At 47.9% G+C, this 21,510-nt stretch overlaps 1 protein-coding gene across 1 annotated transcript in view; it reads right to left on the bottom strand.

Annotated features, from left to right (window-relative positions):
• Positions 1-21,510, bottom strand: part of LOC108927489 (uncharacterized) — a 129,740-nt gene that overhangs the window by 89,706 nt on the left and 18,524 nt on the right. Inside the window, 2 exon segments of the mRNA XM_029247008.1 lie at positions 18,801-18,906; positions 18,909-19,039. Of these exon segments, the coding sequence (XP_029102841.1) occupies positions 18,801-18,906; positions 18,909-19,039 (237 nt within the window).

Raw genomic sequence — 21,510 nt, 5'->3', positions numbered from 1 at the left:
ACAGAACACACTCCAAATAAATATCTTTTGTCCGCCAGATGCGGGCTGCATTGAACTTTGTCATCTGCATAATTAGCTTAATAAAATAGTCCCTTGATTTATTCACAGGAAAGTTTCTATGAACATTTTAAATGTTGTTATACAAGGTAAAAATACTTTATACTTAAAAAGTTAGACTATACTTTAAAGTAATATATAATAAAATACATACTCTTCGCAAACCCCTGTTAAATTACACGTTCTGGAGAAATTAATTCAATGAACATGTGCAATTCTTTATATTCATGTCTGAAACTGAAAAGAAGGCCAGCTGTAAACACTGTTACACCACCCCCCCCCCCCCCCTCCCCCCACTAGAAAGCGTCCTTCTCGTTTTACTCTCCCAGTAGGACGCAGGTGTAAAATCTTCTCATCTGACCAAAATAACTGGGAGGCAGTCACCATCTAACTCGTCAATGTTACTTGGCAAATACCCCAAATTAAACTGAAAAGGGTATTTTTTTGGAAATCTTTTTTTTGTATCTCAAACACAGACAGTGAAAAACATGAGAGCTTAAAAACAATTTTTCAGTCAAAGTCAACTTTATTATCATTCTGTCTATATATGAGTTATGCATACAGGAGAATGAAATTTTGTTTCTCTTTGGACCTCCGTCCCACATAGAACATATAGTGCTGTTAGTTAAAAAAAAAAAAAGAAAGATAAATACAACAGACATTAGACACAGGAGACTATTAAATAAAATAACTGTTAAACGATTAAATAACTATTATAAGTACATAGTTATTTGCTTAAAATGACATGTGTCCTGTACAAAGTGACATGTGTTTTGTTCAGGTAACTAGTGCAGACTTTCTTTTACATGTGTGGGAAATCAACTATGTCAGGAGATGGGTATATGGATGATCCTGGGGATTCGTACTGTTGAGGATTCTTATAGCCTGAGGGAAGAAGCTGTTGCACATCTGGAGGAGGAGGTCCACATATTTTGGTATCTCCTTCCAGATGGCAGGATAACAAAGAGCCTGTGAGGGGGGTGGGTGGGGTCAGATGTGATGGTGAGGGCTTTGGGTGCACTGTATGTGGTATATGCCCTGTATGGAGGGGAGAGGGGCGTCGATGATGCTTCCTGCAATGTTCACTATCTGTGTGATTAGAGACCTTGCAGTTCCCATACCAGGCAGTGATGCAGTGGATAAATACACTCTCTATGGTTCCTCTTTAGAAGGCAGTGAGGACGAGTGGAGGGAGACTTGCCTTATTCAGTTACTGGAGGAAGTGGAAGCACTGCTGGGCTCTTTTGATGAGGGCTGATGTATATGAGGACCAGGTGAGATCTTCAACAATGCACGCTCCTAAGAACTTTGAGCTGTTCACTGTCTTCACAGTAGTGCCCTTGATGGTAGGTGGGGGGTTGAGCAGCATAAGCCTTTCTGAATTCGACAGTGATCTCTTATTTTTCCTATATTTAGGGAAAGGTTACTGATTTTGCACCAGGAAGCCAGTTTGTTCACTTCCTCTCTGTATGCTGCTTCATCAAAGAAATTTAATCAATTTCAGCAAATTTGATGATGCGGTTGGAGGCATGTGTTGCAACAGAACAGAAGCGGGCTGAGCACACAACCCTGCAGGGCATCTGTGTTCAGTATGATGGTTCTGGTGATGTGTCTGCCGATTTTGACTGACTGTGGACTTCCAGTCAGTAAGTTGAGCACTCAGTTGCACAGAGAGGTTTTGAAGCCCAGGTGGCTCAGCTTTTTATTAGGTGCTCTGGGCCAATCATGTTAAACGCTGAGCTGAAATCAATGAATAGTATTCTCATATAAGAGTCTTTTTCCTCCAGGTGTGACAGGGCTGGGTGGAGGGTTGATGTTATTGCGTCTTGTTGTGCCACGCCCACACCTCCGGGCCGACACGGAACACCTGGGACGCAACGCAGACTACAGCATAAAAGGCTGCGTCAGACCAGCAGCTGATGCGGAACCTTGATCCGCCTCCTCATTAGCGGCCTTCTCTAGCCATTTCCTGTTCCCGAACGCCTTCCCCGAACCCGTCCCTTGTTTCCCCGATCTCCTGCCTCTTTCTGATCATCGACCTCTTGCCTGTGTACTGACCTCGCCTTTTGGATCTTCCCTGTTACGACGTTCGCACCTCGAAGACCCTTTGCCCGTTCTCTGACCTCCTCTCTTGGATTTCCCTGAAGACAACACGATTACCGCTCTGCACTTGGGTCCGCCGCTGCCTTCAAGACCCGACCATGACATGTTGGAGCGATTTCTACAAGTATGCAAACTGAAGTGGGTTGAGTGTGACGGTGAAGTTATACTTGATATGCTGCATGACTAACCTTTCAAAGCACTTCATGATGATGGGCATCAATGCAACAGGGCAGTCGTCATTCAGGCAGGACACACAAGACTGCTTTGGCCCCAGTATGATGATTGTGGTCTTGAAGCATGTAGGGACAAGTGCTTGTACTAGTGAGACGTTACAGATGTCTGTGAGGACATCTGCCAGCTGCTCAGCACAGTGTCTAATTGCCCATCCAGGTATCTTGTCAGGACCAGCAGCTTTTCGAGAGTTGATTTTGGATAGGGTCTTCCTTACACTGGTTGCTGTCACATACAGTACCTGGTCATTCAAGAGTGGAGGGAACTTGCACGCCTGCATGTTGCTTGTTCTTTCAAAATGAGAAGAAGTTGTTGAGCACATCTGGGAGGGAGGCATCATTCTCACAGGTCTGTGGTGGTGGATTGTAACCTGTGGTAGCGTGAATATCTCATCATAAGCGCCTTGTGTCCCTGTTATCCATGAAGTAGTTGATTTTCTGTTGGCACTGGACCTTTGCTTTTCTGATGTCATAGGAAAGGTTGGCTCTAGCCATCCACGGCCGCCTCGGTGTGGAGCTCCACAGTTGTTTTACTGTTTTTGTTAGTTTGCCCTGTCTTTAGTTCGGAGTATACTCCGACAATCAGTTTTACCAGGGAAGAACTGCTAAAAGTTCAGCAATACACACCACCCAACATTTTACCGGTTTTCGACTATTCTGACATTTTGCTGGACGTTGTAGTCGGAGGTGTAGCGGCGCTGCTCAAGCACTCCAAGACGCGCAAGTGTGGAAACCGAGCCAGCGCACTAGTCAAGCTCCGAAAGCGCGGCTTTAGAACAGCGCTGCCTAGTATCCATCTGGCGAACCTCCGCTCCTTACCCAACAAAATGGACGAACTTTTCCTCCTGTCCCAAAGAAACAAGGACTTTTTAAACTCTGCTGCTCTGTGTTTCACGGAAACCTGGCTGAATGAAGCCATCCCGGACAGTGCGCTACATCTGCCGGGCTTCCAGCTGTTCAGAGCGGATCGCGACGCGGAATCAGCGGGGAAATCATGTGGCAGTGGGACATACTTCTACATCAACGAAAGGTGGTGTACAAATGTAACAGCGTTGAAGAAGATGTACTGTCCCGACCTGGAAGCGCTCTTCATCAACTGCAAGCCTTTCTACTCGCCGCGGGAGTTTTCCTCGTTCATCCTCGTAAGTGTTTACATTCCACCGCAAGCGTGCGTGAACACAGCGCTGCAACACCTGGGCGACCAGATCACAGACACAGAGCAACAACACCCGGACTCTGTTATAATCATTCTCGGGGACTTGAATAAAGCAAATCTCTCCTGTGAACTATCAAAATACAGACAGCATATTACATGTCAGCATATTACATACACCAGAGACAGTAATATACTGGACCACTGCTACACCACAGTAAAGGATGCATATCACTCTGTTCCACGGGCAGCTTTGGGGCTCTCTGATCACTGCCTGGTTCATCTTATACCAACCTACAGGCAGAACCTGAAATCAGCTAAACCTGTAATAAGGACTGTTAAAAGATGGACTGGGGAAGCAGAGCAGGACTTACAAGCCTGCTTCGAGTGCACCTATTGGAGTGTTTTTGAGGCTGCTGCTACCAATCGGGATGAGCTAACAGACTCTGTAACATCATATATCAGTTTCTGTGAGGATATGTGCATCCCTACCAGGACTCGTTTAACATACAACAATGACAAACCGTGGTTCACTGCAAAACACAGACAGCTTCGTCAGGCCAAAGAAGATGCCTACAAGAACAGGGACGGAGTCTTGTATAAACAGGCCAAAAACACACTGGCAAAGGAGATCAAAGTGGCTAAGAGAAAATACTCTGAAAAGCTGAAGAAACAGTTTTCAGCCAACGATCCTGCATCAGTGTGGAAAGGCCTGAAAGACATCACACATTACAAGACACCATCCCCCAGCACCACGTCAACTCAACAACTGGCTGACGATTTGAATGAGTTTTATTGCAGGTTTGATAAACCCTGTCTTACATCCCACACCCATTCAGACCCTCTCTCCACGAATCAAATAACACCTCCCGTAACCCCCACCTTCCCCCCTCCTGAACCTTTGATCTGTGAAGAGGAGGTGCGTCGGGTCTTCGTCAAACAGAAGACAAGGAAAGCACCAGGCCCAGACAGTGTCTCACCGGCCTGCCTAAAAACCTGTGCTGACCAGCTGGCCCCTCTCTTCACAAAGATCTTCAACAGATCACTGGAGATGTGCGAAGTTCCTTCCTGCTTCAAACGCTCCACCATCATCCCCATCCCAAAGAAACCCAAAATCACAGGACTTAATAACTACAGACCTGTCGCCTTAACATCTGTGGTCATGAAGTCACTTGAAAAACTGGTGTTGGACTACCTGAAGGACATCACTGGACCCTTGCTCGACCCCCAGCAGTTTGCTTACTGAGCAAACAAGTCTGTGGATGATGCAGTCAACATGGGACTGCACTACATCCTGCAACATCTGGACAAACCAGAGACTTATGCGAGAATCCTGTTCGTGGACTTCAGCTCAGCCTTCAACACCATCATCCCACACCTTCTCCTGTCCAAATTAACCCAACTCTCTGTGCCCACATCCATCTGTCGGTGGATCACCAACTTCCTGACAGACAGGCAGCAGATAGTGAGGCTGGGAAAATTCTCATCCAATACTCTTATGATCAGTACTGGTGCCCCCCAGGGATGTGTGCTCTCCCCACTGCTCTTCTCCCTGTACACCAACGACTGCACCGCTAAAGACCCCTCTGTCAAACTCCTGAAGTTTACAGACGACACCACACTCATTGGCCTCATCCGGAATGGTGACGAGTCTGCTTACAGACAGGAGGTCCAAGAGCTGGCTGTCTGGTGCAGTCGTAACAACCTGGAGCTGAACACGCTCAAAACAGTGGAGATGATCGTGGACTTTAGGAGAAACACCTCAGCATTCTCCCCACTCACCATCATGAACAGCACTGTGGCAACAGTGGAGTCATTCAGGTTCCTGGGCAGCACCATCTCACAGGACCTGAAGTGGGAGCCCCACATAGACTCCATTGTGAAGAAGGCCCAGCAGAGGTTGTACTTCCTTCGCCAGCTGAGGAAGTTCAACCTGCCACAGGAGCTACTGATGGAATTCTACTCCGCAGTCATTGAGTTTGTCCTCTGCACCTCTATAACTGTCTGGTTCGGCTCAGCTACGAAGTCAGACATCAGAAGACTACAGCAGATAGTTCGGACTGCTGGAAGAATCATCGGCACATCCCCCCCAGCTCTCCAAGAACTGCACTTGTCCAGAGTCAGTAAAAGGGCTAGCAAAATCATTCTAGACCCCTCACATCCAGGCCATCTTTTACTGACTCAAACAACTGCTCTGTTACCTCAGCAACCACTGCTGGTCCTTTCTGCTCCACAGGGCCATCAAACAAAGGCAGGGTTCCTCCATCCTGTTGACACTGACCCAGCTAGCACCACTCTTGCATAGGGTGGCTTGCACTGTGGGCAGCAGCGTAAAAGATGGTCCTCTCCTGGTGGCCGGTCTCCTGTTTCTGCTGGTGTGTTCTTGGCTGAAGCACAAATGGCAAGGGGGAGACTGATCCAAGATGCCATTTACCAACAATATCATTATTACTTGTTACACACTGGCTTACAATTGTTACTTTCTAGAATGCGCACGCGGGGGGTGTAGTGGCACAGTGGGTTGGACCTTGTCCTGCTCTTTCGTGGGTCTGGGGTTCAAGTCCTGCTTGGGGTGCCTTGTGATGGACTATGTAATGATCTGGCCAAGGAGTTAGCCTAGATCCTCACAAGTATTCTGGGGAAAAAAAGTTGTATAAATCCAGACAGACACAGAAGAATGGAAGCTTTGTTTAATATCTTGTAGGCAACTATGGGTGACTTATACTTCACACAGCTCTCTTCACGATAAAATAAACATTAAACTCCAAAACGTGCGGGGCACAAATGTGTACACGAACAAGTATAACAGCTGGCGCGCGCGCGAGAGAGAGAGGGGGCTGGGGGGGGCGACAACCCCTCAGTCTCCACAATAATATGTCATCATTACATATCCCCCCCACATATAACAAGGGCTGTCCTCAGACCACAATGAAAATAAAACATTTACCCCTTCACTGTATCACATTACTGTATAACAGCGACAAGCAGTGGCACATAAAAGAAATTAAAGACAGTTGCACAGCTTATAACCATAGCCCAAAATTTCACAGCCAGAACAGCATCCATTTTTTTTCTTCCCCCACTAACTTCACACTGTTGAAGCAGAAACTGAAACAGAAGATATTACAATAAAGGCTTGAAACACACAGGTCTGAACAGTATCTCAAGAACAAGTAGTGCACATTGCAGCCATAACCCTTTCAGACATTTCAATACATGCTAGTCTCTAAACCAGCCAAAGAAAACACATTTTCTTTCGCAAACAAAACATAAGACCCCAGAATGACAAAAATAACATAATGAAACATTTCAATACTCAAATTGTGAAGCAAAATAAGGGTTTGTCCACCTGTTAACATCCCATCTACTGGTAACCCTTGGTGTGCGCCTAGGATGGAGGAAGTATAGGTGTGCTGTGTGGGCAGGTTGTGTGGAATGAGTAGGGTGTTGCGAGTATGAGTGTATTTCCGTATGAAGGGGCTGTGTGTATGTGAGGCGAGAATCACCAGCATACCCATTGCGAAGAGAATACGGATGTGTCTGAATGTGCACAGGTTGTGGGTGCTGGAGGTGAGTGTCAGTGTGGGGTGAGAAAAAGTTTACAGGGGACGTGACCACAGGACTATTGACCGAGGGAGTCTGTGTCTCCATGGTCGGAGCAGCCGCCAACTGGTTATGGACGTCTGGCTCCTTAAACAAGATATCAAAGTCATATACTTCCTGCTCATCAGGGACATAGACCTCTTGCTCCTGCAAATTGGTCTCAGCCAACTGTTGGGGCATACACTCCAGATCCTCCTTGTCGTCCCAAGTAAAAAATGGAAGTAAGTTAGAAACATGGTGAACATCACCATCAGCTCCATCCACCACCCTGAACAGCTTGTAATTCAGCTCAGACAAAATTTTGGTAATCGTGTATGGGCCTTTACAGACTGGGGCAAGCTTGGCCGAGAAACCTGCCGAGGCATCTGACCGAGGATGGGCTTTCAGTCACCGACATGGAACGAGTTGGCACGCCGATTCTTATCATAATGTTTTTTCTGTGTGGACTGGCTCGCCGCTAGGGACTCCCTCACATGATCATATGCCTCCCTCAGGGCTGAAGTGAGCTCCACCTTGTAGTCCGCTACAGAATCAGCCATGTATTGAGGACTTGGTAACAACCACAAATCAAGGGGTGTATTCAGGTCTCTGCCATACAAAAGAAAAGCTGGGGTATCTTCCGTACTCTGGTGTGGAGCTGTTCTCAACGCAAAGGAGATCAGTGGCAAGTTGAGGTCCCAGTCTCTGTGTTTTCACCCCACATAAGCACGGATTGCAGTCTTAATAGTACGGTTCACTCGTTCCGTCTGGTTAGACTGGGGGTGGTAGGCTGTAGTCAGCCTGTGGTCTGAGCCCATGGCAGCAACAACCACCTCAGAGAAGTCACTCACAAACTGAACACCCCTGTCAGAGACCAGGGGCGCAGGAGTGCCATGTCTCGCAAACACCTCAGAGGCAAACTTGCGGGCCGCAGTCGCTGCTGTAGCCTCTCGAACTGGACAGATTTCAACCCACTTGGTGTAATAGTCGATGAAAACTAAAATGTATTCATTCCCACGGCCAGATCTGGGGAGGGGACCCATGAAATCAACACCAGCAAACTCCCATGGATATGTAGCGACTACTGGTTTCAGAGAGCCTCCAGGCTTCTGAGCAGCTGGCTTGGACAACTGGCAGGTCACGCAGGACTGGACATACCTCTTGACATCACCCCTCATACCTGGCCAGTAGACTCGCCTCTGTAAGTGCCCAAGGGTTTTGGTAATGCCCAGGTGGCCCCCCATTGGGTGGTCATGAAAGTATCTCAGTAAAGTACCTCGCAGGATTCCAGGCACATAGAAACGTAGGGCCTTAAGAGGATGTAGCCGGCAGGAAGCCCCCTTGTCCATGAAGTAAACCAAACCGTCCTGAATGCAAAAATCTGTTCAGTCCACACAGGATCCGCTCTCCAGTTCCGTGAACAGTGATGCGATTACCTGGTCGCCCTGCTGGAGCGACTTAAGCTGTTGCTTGTCCTCTAATATTAACAGTGGTTGACGTCTGAGGTTCAAAGAGCCAATAGTGGCGTATGATGGCAACAGGTCTACAGGCTCGAAGGGATCACTGGCAGGGTTCGGTGAAAGGCCATCTGGAACTAAATTTGCAGAGCCTGGTCTGTGGACAACTTGAAAGTCAAAGTCCTGCAGTCGTAGGCACCATCTAGCCAATTGCCCTGAGGGGGAGGGCCTTGACATCAGCCACCTCAAGCTGTTGTGATCTGTAACAACTGTTACATGGGAGCCCTCAATATATGGACGAAAGTGTTTGAGAGCCCAAATCACCCCGAGGCACTCTTTCTCTGAAGTGGAATATAGGCGCTCTGACTTGTGAAGTGTGCGGCTCACAAATGCGACAGCCCTTTCCAAGCCATCTTCCGCAGTCTGGGTCAATGTGGCCCCGAGGCCAACATCACAAGCATCTGTATGAACTGTATAAGACTTTCCAAAATTAGGTAAAACAAGTACTGGTGCCCTAGTCAACTGCTGCTTCAAGTGATCAAAAGATGGCTGGCACTCAGTGGACCATGTAGAATGGGCATCCTCCCTCAAAAGAGCGAACATGGGCTCAGCAATACGAGCATACCCTGAAATGAACCTATAGTAACTTGTCATCCCAAGAAACTGTTGCATGTTTTTAACTGTCTTCGGTGTGAGAAACTGTTTGATTGTGGCCACCTTACTCTCATCAGGACCAATGCCTTCTGGGGTTACCAGGCAACCCAAGTAACAAAGGTTTGACGTACAAAAATGACATTTAGCCAGCTTCATCAAAAGGCCAGCCTTTGCCAAATGCCCCAATACACTAGCGAGGTCTGTCAGGTGTTGGTCAAAGGTTGGTGAAGCAACAACAATATCATCTAGGTATACCATACAGCAGTTGTGTGTGAGCCCTGCCAAGACAGTGTTCATTAGCCTTTGAAATGTCACAGGCGCATTTGACAATCCAAAAGGCATTACTTTAAATTGATAGAGCCCTTTGTGAGAGATAAAAGCTGTCTTTGGTCTCGAATCTGCAGCCAATGAGACCTGCCAATTACCTCGTGCAAGGTCTAGAGTTGAAATGAATTTACCCTGTGCCAAAAAATCCAAAGAGTCATCTACTCTTGGCAGCGGACAGGAGTCCCTCACTGTACATTTGTTCACTTTCCTAAAATCTACACAAAATCTTGTCTCTGTGCCAGGCTTTCCAACTATCACGATTGGGGATGTCCAGGGACCTGAAGCCGACTCAATAATATCATCCTCCAACATTTTAGAAATCTGCTCTTCAATAATCTTCCTTTTAGCGGGTGAGGCACGATAGGGAGGAAGGCACACTGGTTTCGCAGTTCCTGTGTCGATTGTATATGTAACTAATGAGGTCTTCCCCAGCTTCCCACTGAAAAGATATTCAAAGTTTCGTAACAGGCTTGCCAGCCTTTCCTTGTCTGCTGGAGGTAAAGCTGCCTGATCCAACAACAGGATAAAATCAACTTTGGCATCCTTAAATGTCAGGCAAGCTACATGAGCTTCCAAGTCCCCAAACGCCCCTCCAACAGGCCTAGGTCTGGTGCGTAGTTTGCATTGTCTCCCAATTTAACGCTACCTGTGGCCAGATGAATATGAACATCTGCCTGGATCATGAAATCTGTACCCAAAAGAATGGGGCAAGACAGGTCTGGAATTACAGCAAAGCGATGTGTGAACAAATGATCCGGCAGCCACACAACCGTGCACGAGTGAATGAAATATCGTAAAAGTGGCTTCCTCAGCAGTCTGCTAGCCAACGTGTGCGAGGCAAAGAATTAAAAAGTCGAATTCCAAAGACAGTTTGCATGCTTTGTAATTGTCATCCACCAAAAACATATTCCAAATATACTCACTGTCCATTGTACAGACCTTTCCTTCTGAGGGTGTTCATTCACAGTTCAGGTGCCATTTGTAACAATCTGGTCAAAGAGTTAGCCTAGATCCTCACGAGTATTCTGAAAAAAAGGTGTATAAACCCAGACGGACATGGAAGAATGGAAGCTCTTCGTTTAATATCTTATACCTTCACACAGCTGTCTTCATGATAAAATAAACAACATTAAACTCAAAAAGGTGCGGGGCACAAATGTGTACACGGACGAGTATAACAGCCAGAGTGCGAGCGAGAGAGAGAGGAGACCGGGGGGGGCGACAACCCCTCGGCCTCCACAATAATATGTCATCATTACAACCGGTGTCCCGTCCTGGGTATGTCTCCTCCCCCTCCAGCCTTATGCCCTGTGTTGCTGGGTTAGGCTCTGGCTCCCCGCGACCCTGTATGGGACAAGTGGTTCAGACAGTGTGTGTGTGTGTGTGTGTGTGTGTGTGTGTGTGTGTGTGTGTGTGTGTGTGTGTGTGTGTGTAGAATGCCCAGGAGGGGTGGGAAACCACTGGCCTGTGGACCCCCAGAGGTTTTTTTTTCTCCCTCAACCTTCAGTTGGGAGTTTTTGTTCCTTTCCCCGGTGGCCAGTAGGTATACTTATAGCTCTACAATAAGTTTTTCATTATGGTACCCATTAGTCGACTGTCTTCTTTGTTTGTATCTGTTTTTCTCGCTTTATGCCTGTGCTAAAGCGCTGTGTAACTGCGTGAGAAGAGTGCTCTATAAAGATAAATTGAATTAAATTGAATAAAATAGGTAGCCTTTTGTCTTGCCTAAGGTGAAGGAAGCTGGAGTATAGCTGAGCAGCTTACTATGTAAAGCATTCACCCTACAGGTCTCCATTACCTTTCGATAGTGTCCATCGATTCCAGTGTGACAAGAAGGACAACAGCTCATTTCTGCTGGAGGCAGACAGTTTCTCCACTAGAAGTCCCAAGAGTCAGAGAACAATATCCCGAACAAAAGGAATCCGCATGGGAAATCCATCAGTATTGTCCTGGTTTCTCCAGTGGAAGTGAATGGTGTTCTTCAGGGTCTGCATCTCTCAAGCTGCCATCCTTGCTGCAGACAATGTCCAGTCATCCTCCCCAGAGGTTGCTGAAATCTTCAGAAGAAAACTACTCCGATCGAGGGGCAACTGGTACCATGGTGGTTCAGCCACACTGTCCTGAAATAACCGCTCTGTTACCTCAGCAACCACCACTGGTCCTTTCTTCTCCACAGCACCATCAAACAAAGGTAGGGTTCCTCCATCCCCTGATGACACCGACGAAGGCCACAAGCCTTCGGACTCAAAGGTCACTTTTCGGTTCCCACTGCCAGCTGCAGTACCCTTGAGCAAGGTACTTACCCTAAAATTGCTCCAGTAAAATTACCCAGCTATGTAAGTAGGTAAATAATTGTAAATACCTCAACATTGCAAGCTCTGGGAGAGCTGGCTGTGGACATAAAACTCCTGGTGCAGTGAACGTATCCAGAATCCCCCACAGCCATCCAGCAAGATTTGGCACTACAGGCATTCGTTGGGGTGCTCATCCTGGATTGTCTGCAGCAATACGTCAGGCTCGCCACCCCAGCCAACCTGGAAGCGACTCAGCATGAGGCGGAGCACACGAAAGTTATCCTGAGAGACACTAGAGAGCCCCCACATTCTTGCCTCGCCTTGGAGGATGTCAGTGATAATGAGCTGGAGGGAGAAGATTCGCACCAAGTTGAGGTGCCGCCCCCTCGACAACAGCCACTTATCACCTGCTGGTGTTGTCGGAAACAAGGTCACCAGGCGCGTCACTGCAAGGAGCCAGCCCTTGCCTCACCTCACCTCAGCGAAATGCCAGACGGGTGGTGCCATGAGGGGGGTATCATCCAGTGACTGTGCTCCCCCTCAGGGCGTACTGTCCTTCCGAGTGCGTCATCTGTGGATGCTCCGCTGCCTCCATCTGCCCTGCCATCTGCAAAACCCTCCTGGACATGGGATCCACGATCTCCATTGTTCACTCTGGGTTGCTGCCCGGAACCACACAGCATCCCCCGAAGGATAATCCGAGCTGTCAGCAAACCTGCGCACGATCACGGGTGAGACTGTGGTGATGTGGGGAAGAAGGCGCAGAGATCCAGGGTCTGTGCATTGTGGGGCCAAGACGGGGGTGGTAGTGGACCTGGGCAGGCAATCACTGCAGCCTTGCAGGGGAGACTGTCAGCCTCACCCACCCCACGTGGCAGCAGAGGAAGACCCTCAAGGCACAGGTCCTCCTCCCCAGTGCACAAGTGGAGGAGACCAGGCCTGTGCATGGAATGGCGGTGCAGAGAGGGACCCGGGCGCACAACAAGGCGGGGCGTGAACAACGCAGTGGGAGCACCACACCCCCGCAGCCCTTGGCAGCAACTTGCGAAGCAGTTTTGGCACTGTGGCAGCGCAGCAGGGTGGAGGTAGATGAGGGCTAGCAAGAGCGGTTAAGAGAACTGCTGGGAGCTTTCGTGAACATTTTTGTGGCCAGGGATGAGGACGGTGCAGTACCACATTGAGATGGACAACGCGGCCCCCATCCACTTACGACCACATTGCATGGCGCTTGCAAAAAGACATTGCGGAGGATAAAGTGAAGTAGATGGTTGCAGCGGGCATCAGTGAGTCCTCCGCTAGCCCCTGGTCTGCACTGGCATCCTGGTGCAGAAAAAGGATGGCACCTGCCGGTTTGGCATGGACTGTTGCTACCTGAACGCTGTGACCAAACAGGACTCCTGCCCCCTGCCATGTATTGACGATGTGCCGGACTGCATCGCGAGGTCTCAGTGGTTCAGCTCCCTAGACCTGCAGAGCGGCTACTGGCAGGTTGCGTTGGTGCCGGGAACCCATGGGAAGATGGCGTTCACCCTGGGACAGGGCCTCTGGCACTTTACAGTCATGCCTTTAGGCCTCTGTAACGCGGCCGCCACCTTCAAACAGCTGATGGAGCGGGTCCTGTTGAAGGTATTCAGGAGCCAGTGGATCATTTATCTAGATGACCTGCTGGTGCACATCTCCTCTTGTGAGTCTGCACTGGCAAATTTAAAAGAAGTGCTTGCTGCCATCTGCGTGGGTGGGTTGAAGATGCACCCTGCAAAGTGCAATCTCCTCCAGCGGCAGGTGAAGATCCTGGGCCACGTCGTAGATGCAGATGGAGTGTCCACTGACCCCAACAAAGTGCGGCAGGTGCAAGACTGGCCCACCCCACAAGACGTGAACAGAATTGCAGAGCTTCCTGGGGCTGGCATTGTTCTACCGCCATTTTGTGCGCGGCTTCACCAACATTGTGGCACCGCTGCACCGCCTCACCGCTGCACTGCCTCACCCCATTTGAGTGGATCTTCAAGTGCGCAGCTGCTTTTCATTGCCTGAGGGAGGCTCTGGTGTCTGCCCCTGTCCTGGTCCTCCTAGTCCCGGGGGTGACCTTCATCGTGGACACGAATGCCAGTGATCGGGGCATTGGAGCTGTGTTGTCGCAGGTGAGAGACGGGGTGAGAAAGTGGTCACATTCTAAAGCTGCTGGCTGAGTCGCCCGGAGAAGAATTACTGCGTCATCCAGCGGAAGCTTCTGGCTGTAGTGGCAGGGATTAAACATTTCCACCCCTACCTCTGCCGGGCCAGGTTCTTGCTGCAGACCGACCATGCTTCGCTCACGTGGCTCCTAAATTTCAAGGAGCCAAAGGGACAGAGCACGGTGGCTGGAACTGCTGCAGGGGTATGACTTTGAGGTCCAACAATGGCCAGGACACCGGCAGGCCAATGCCAACGCACTTTCTTGGTGCCCCTGCAGCACAGACGTGTGCGGGTACTACAACCGGTTGGAGAAGCGATGGGCAACCACGAACGATAGGGGGTCTGCTGACGACACGGGACTGTTCCGCCAGGCCCAGGAAGCCGACCCAGCGCTGGCGGAAGTCCGGGGCTTACTACAGTCAGGGCAATGCCTGCCCTGAACTGCTGTGACCCCCCACGGATTCACCATCGAGTGATACTGTTCACAGAGGGACAGCCTCGCCTTAAGAGGAGGATTGTTGTAGCCGATAGGGGGAAGGACCAGTGCACAGCCAAGTCCTGTGGCAGCTCCTCTACTCCCGCTCCCTAAGGGAGAATGTGTTGTGGCGAGTGCACAGACCCACCAGCGTCAGACACTTCGGTATGGCAAAGATGTTGCATTGGCTACACCAGCAGTTCCACTGGGCAGGGTGCCGGCAGGACGTGGAATTGTTCACGCACTGCTGCAACACCTGCATAGCACGCAAGGGCCCCAGCTACCACTTGCATGCCACCGTGCAACAGCTTCAGTCGGGTGCCCCGATGGAGCGTGTCGGGATGGACGTGCTGGGACCCTTCCGCTACATGCTCATGGCGATTGATTACTTTACCAAGTGGCCCGAGGTGTACGCGGTACCGGACCAGAGGGCCGCTACTACAGCGGAGCGGTTGATGGAGATGTTCTGTCATTTCGGGGCACCAGAGGAGCTGCTTCGCAAGCAGGGAAGGAACTTCGAGTTGCAGGTCATGAAAGAGGTGTGCGACCGGCTGGGGATGCGGAAGATGTGTACCACACCTCTTCACCTGCAGAGTGATGGTCTGGTGGAGTGTTTCAACCGCACGCTCACCACACAGCTTTCCGTGCTAACCTCTCAGCACTAGCACAACTGGGACACACACCTACCCCTGGTCCTGTGGGGCATGTCGCTCCGCCATCCAGGAGTCCACTGGCTGTACTCCCGCCCTACTCATGTTTGGGCAGGAGCTGAATATGCCAGTGGACTTAGCTTTCAGCAGCCCACCAGAGCCTGAGGTGGGTGGACATCTGGTCTGGAGTACCTGCAGCAGCTGTGGCAGCGCTTGGAGTCCGTGCACACTTTTGCAAGGCAGCATCTGATGGAACTGGGGTGGTGGCAGAAGCGCACATACGACACACAGTGTCGAGGGCGTCCCCCGGCCCCAGGGGATGGAGTGTCGGTCTGAAGCTCTCGGGGGAAACGCAGGCTCTGCCTCAAGCTCACATACAGCTGGGTGAGTCCCTGCATCATCCTTGACCGGCTGTCCAATGTCGTTTACAGGGTGCGGATGGGACCCGGACATTGCCCGGTGGTTCTACACCATGATAGGCTCGCCCCTTACTGTCCCAAGGAGCCCGGACCAGAACCCTCTGTCATAAGTCCGCCAAGTCCATCAGACTCACTGCCACTGCACTGATGCAGGAGAGGGCGCAGGTTGCCTCCATGCCTTCAGGACTTTTTGTTGGTAGGGTTGACAGTCACTGAGACGGACGACTGCTGAAGGGGGGGCAATGTAATGGCGCTGAGTGGAGTTGTAATAGCTTTGTGTAAATAGTTGTTGTTGGTGTTCATATCTGTACATAGTTGTGTGTGTGTTGTTCTGATTGGGTGTTGTTCTGTTTATGCGTGGGGTGTCATGAGGCAAATTCTGGGGAGTTCTCAGGGGTGGCCCCTTAACCGTGGGGCGTGGTGGGGGGAAGACATCTACCCTGTAAATAAAGAGCAGGGTCCTTTTACTCTCACTCCTGAGCAGGTTTCTAGTAGCTATGTGGGGGAACGCTGCAATATTATAAAGTAAAAGAATCTCTTTATTTACCAAATCTCTTTATCTGAAATTTCCATATAATGGGCTTTAATAACCAATGTTATGCTATGCCACTGGGTGTAGTGCACATTAACACTATCACTGTAATATGCCACCCACTCTAGTCCCTTCCCAGGAGCCTGTACCAACCAGTTAATACCAAAATTACTGAATGTGAACCCAGAAACTTCACAGGACAGTTTGTGGGACTTTCCTGATCTTGAGAATGCATATTTTCCACAATCTCTATGAAATAGAGTGATAGAATATATGCTATATACAAATATATAAATACTGTATAAATACAGAACCGCTTGTCCCATACGGGGCCATGGGGAACCGGAGCCTACCCGGTAACACAGGGCGTAAGGCCGAAGGGGGAGGGGACACACCCAGGACGGGACGCCAGTCCGTCGCAAGGCACCCCAAGTGGGACTCGAACCCCAGACCCACTGGAGAGCAGGACCCGGTCCAACCCACTGCCACCGCGCCCCCCTACAACATAATACAATAGAAATATAATATAAAATACTATAATGAAAGACACAACATACTTTTACAAGAGCTCAGTAAAAAAGACAGAAAGACAGGAACCTGAGAAAGCCAGCACTATGACGGTGAGCAGGGCTGGTAAGAGCTGAATGGCTGTAAAAAAGAGGGAGGAGAACTGAGCTAAAGTACACACTGAGTCCCACTAACTGCTGTTCTACGTGTCACACTGACACAGGATCTCTTAAAAACTCAGGGAGGTTTGCGCTGGGTCCTGCTCTGGGGAAGGACAGAGGGAGAGGTACTGGAGGTCATAAACAAATTAAATTTACATTGTTTCAAATGAAATTGTGATCTTTAGCACTCAGTTGTCCACTGAAATGTTTTGAGTTTACTGGGCAATTTACACACACACTCAATAATCGCTTCTCCCAAGCAGGTTTGCTGTGAACCAGAGCCTAACCCAGCAACACTGGGCGCAAAGCTGAAGGGACACACCCCAGACAGGGCATCAGTCCCCGATAAGGCACCCCAAGCAAGACTCAAACCCCAGACCCACCACAGAGCAGGCCACGGCCAAACCCGCTGCACCACCAGGAAATTTATCAGAGTAAAAAGAATGAGAAACAAGATAAATTATAGAAATTACAAAAAGAACAGTATGACTTTGCATCTCTATAGTGTGAGGCTATAGTAATTCTCACATCTTTTATGAAGCTATTCAGAAATGCAACATATTGTGTAACATTATGCTGTACCCTTTTGTAACTTGTTGCTGTTAATTTTCAGTGTTTTACTAACATCTGAATCTCGGAACTGGATTTTTTGCCTATTGGTTTCAAGATTATTCTTCAGTTATTGTCATAGGTTATTGGGCAATGTAGTGATTAAGGGTTGTACCTTGCAGTCTGAAGGCACTCTGTTCAAATTTCTGCAGGACCCTTGAGGAAGCTTGCTCCACTACAGTTTTGTGCTGCATTTAATGGGTACTGTTCTTGTTCTGTTTTGCTGACACATTGGTCTGTAGCGCTGTAAGCTTCCATAGACAGAGATGCATCAGCTAAAAAAAAAACAAAACACACTAAAACACACAGCACCTGGCTACCATGCTTGTTACCATGCTTACCTGACACATGCACCTAGTTACAGTAAAGAAACATCTAGTTGCCATGGTTTTCAATTCCCCACTTAAATACTTACTTCCAAAGTGAGAACTGAGAAGGTGCTCACTGATGTGGGGAGAGGAAGAGTGCAATGTTTTCAAATGCGAGTCTCTACCAAATTGTCACTTTTAGTCTATTCCTGCACAACATTCCAGTGTTGTGTTTTCACCAACAAAGTCTACTGTTAAGTCTTCAAAAACCCAGATCCAAGCAACATCCTGTGAGAAAAATCAGAGAAGTATTACAGTATTTTTTCCAGTTGTGTAACATTCCATTTTAAAATTATTACTGGGGAAGGGGGCAGGTGACAATGTTATGTTGCTCAAACCACCGCCTTGTGTTTGAAGGACCCAGGTTTGAAAACTACCTTCTGCTGTATTACCCTTGAGCAAGATCTTTACCCTGAATCATTATTGTCTTAGAGAAAAGCTAAATACGAAGCAGATAAATATCATTGTGTGCTGTTTGCTGTGGAGTACAGAAGGAATACATTTAATGGAAATAACGAAAACTTGATAATGTCTGTCATGGAGACCGGACTCAGGATGTGAAAGATTCAAGCGCAGATTGAATTTTCCTTTTATTTGGAGAACAGGGAGCAGGCAAGAGAATGGTCAAGGGACAGACGAAGGTCAGACGATTGACGAACGTTGTTGAAAGGACAAGACAGGAATCAAGGTCGAGAAGAAATCAGGCAAAAGGTCGGTAATCCAGAAGGTGTTGCAGTTAACACGGGTCGATCAGGAAGCAGGGGTCGCTCAATATTGAGATTCCACGTTGAAGATCCATTGCGTTGCCTTTTATCTGCTATCCTATCAAAGAGCAGCAGGTTTTGCCGATGTGCTGGCAGATGGGGTCGTGACAATGTCCTGTACCTTTCTGGGGTTTTGGTTGAAAAGTAATACTTGGAGAAATTTTTTCCACTATATTTCTATGACTTCCCCACCACTCTCTCTCATTGTGTCTCAAGTACAGTAGTATACAGCCATGTCTTCAGTGTTCAGGCTGTTCATCTGTAAATACAGCTGGTTCTTTGCTGTTGTCTCTGGAGACTGTAAATCTACCCTGAACAGACTGGGAGTAGTATGTGCTTCCCCCATCACCGTTAAGAGCGGCGATCCACTCCAGTCCCTTCCCAGGACAGGAGCCTGTTTGATCCAGGCCATCCAATAGCAACTGAATGTGAATCCAGAAGCTGTAGAGGTCAGTTTATGAGATTGTCCTGGTCTCTTCACTACTGATTCAGACTCAGTCAGTACAATGTCAGCCTGCACACCTGCAATGAAGGAGACACAGCACACTTTTAGATGAGCCAGTCAATGAAGGAGAAAGTGAAATGGAGGACAGGAGAGGAGAGAGACAAGGACCTGAGAGAGCCAGTGCTATGAGGGTGAGCAGGGCTGGTGGGAGCTGCATGACTTGCAGGAAAAATGGAGGATAACTAAGCTAAAGTATGTACTGAATCCCACTGACTGCTGCCCTGTCTCTCTGACTGGCACTGGATCCATTAAAAGCTCAGGTAGGTTTGCGCTGGGTCCTGCTCTGGGGAAGGACAGAGGGAGAGGTACTGGAGGTCATAAAAAAACTAAATTTACATTGTGTTTCAAATGAAATTGTGAAATTGTGTCTGCCCTGAAATTGACGATTTTCTGTGAAAAGCAAATGAACAACATATTGTTGCAAACTCATCCATCAAGACTGAACCCCTAAAGGACAGTTAAGATGCAAGTTTTTGTTCCTTTCCTCCATGGCCAGTAGGCATACATATAGCTTTAATAAATGCATTGATAATGTATTATTCTAGTGTGTAGTCAATTGTTTCTTTTCCTTATTCCTTTGTTCAGCACCCTGTGTCACTGTGTCAGAAGAGTGCTCTATAAAATAATTGAATTGTATTGAATTGAATGTTATACAGCAGGGGGGTGCGGTGGCGCAGTGGGTTGGACCACAGTCCTGCTGTCCGGTGGGTCTGGGGTTCGAGTCCCGCTTGGGGTACCTTGCGACGGACTGGCGTCCCGTCCTGGGTGTGTCCCCTCCCCCTCCGGCCTTACGCCCTGTGTTGCCGGGTAGGCTCCGGTTCCCCGTGACCCCATATGGGACAGGCGGCTCTGAAGATGTGTGTGTGTGTTATACAGCAAGGGAAAGTGACGTCAAATAGATAAGATTACTGACAGGGGCATTTAAGCAAGTGAAATAACATGTTGAGTATAAAACACACACCTTGGTGAAGCACCCACCCATAACCATGTCAAAAACCATAAAATCTTGAGAAGGAAAACAATGTAAGAAATACAAACATATGAATGTATTCAGACTAACACTTAGGGCAGACACAAAGACAGACTCCTGTTTCACAATATAAACGCTAAGTAAGCACTAAGATACAAAAAAGTGACATTCAGGAATTTAAGCTAACATGAAAAACAAGATGGATGACAATTTAGTACCACACATGAAAAGTGCAGAAGGAATGGATTAGATTAAGAGAACAGAACAAAAAAATCAGTCAGAAATAGGAAAGAAAACAGTTTGTTCTAACACTTTAGAATACTGTTCCATACTTCATAGGTAGTTATGCAGGAACTAATCATACACTAATGTGTAGTACTACACATTAACAGAGGTTCATTTAAAAGAACTATGATGTCGGAGGACCCAGCTTTGCATCTGCACGTGGACAGAACGTCGGCACGGGCTTCTCCATCGCACAGCTTCTCTTGTGCAGAGGACTGACAACCAGGACATACATACATACATACATACATTCATACATACATACATACATCCATTTTCTATCCTGCTTCTCCTAATAGGGTCACGGTGGCAGTAGAGAGCCAAGCAATTAAGCAATTGTATTCTGTATTAAGCAATACAGAAGAATGTAAAGGAAATGGGCATTATAATGTGTAATGTTGTTTATGCATTACTGCATTCAATTTAAGTTTATGTGAAAAAGTGTAATTAAATTAAACTAATAAAATATTGAAACACTTGAGTTATTATTAATGTTCAACTAGTAGTGTACTATGGTTTTTACTTTACACCGCTTCTCCAGATAATCATTCATTACATAATTTTTTCAAATGTTTACAGTATTGTTCCAGACTATGTGGATGAGGTAAGACCTAAGTAATTACTAAGGAGTTCCCATGGTTTTCACTTTAAAATACTGGTCCAGATCATGAGTACTTCCTGAAGAATGATGTGGTAACTATTCAGTAATTACTGAAGTTACCAGGATTTCCTTAATAGTTAATAATAAAACTCCCAGTCATTATGTAATTTATTCATAAAGAGTAATAAAGAGAGATGTCTCAAAGAAAATGGAGGTGGAAAACATGGAATCTATATAGTTCTTATGAAATTGGCTAGTGATGATTTTCCACAAGACGTGATTAAGAGTGGGTTTATAAGTTTCTTCCTGGTTAAAGAATGCAACAGTCCCATTTAATTGATGGCAGTGTACTATCTTAATGAGTTATTTAGTCAGTTCAATATGGTGATACATGCTTGCAGGGTGCCAAGTCAAACTGGACCCGTAGCGACCGCCTGCGTGCTTTTCGAGGCAAGTCAAGGGAGGAACAGAGGTTTGTTGCCAGATTCTTCCTCTGCACGTCAGGGAGGCAAATGCAGGGAGAAGCATGGAGCTGCCGCACACCTCGAGTAGGACTCAAACCCCAGACTGATCAAAGGCACCGAGGCACCAATCAAACCTGCTGTGCCGCCATACCCCCCTCAGTCGGGTGA

This window comes from Scleropages formosus, chromosome 20, assembly GCF_900964775.1.
Source record: "Scleropages formosus chromosome 20, fSclFor1.1, whole genome shotgun sequence".
Lineage (NCBI taxonomy): Eukaryota > Metazoa > Chordata > Actinopteri > Osteoglossiformes > Osteoglossidae > Scleropages > Scleropages formosus.
The sequence above is the reverse complement of the archived record's forward strand: the minus strand, read 5'-3'. Positions and strand labels throughout refer to the sequence as shown.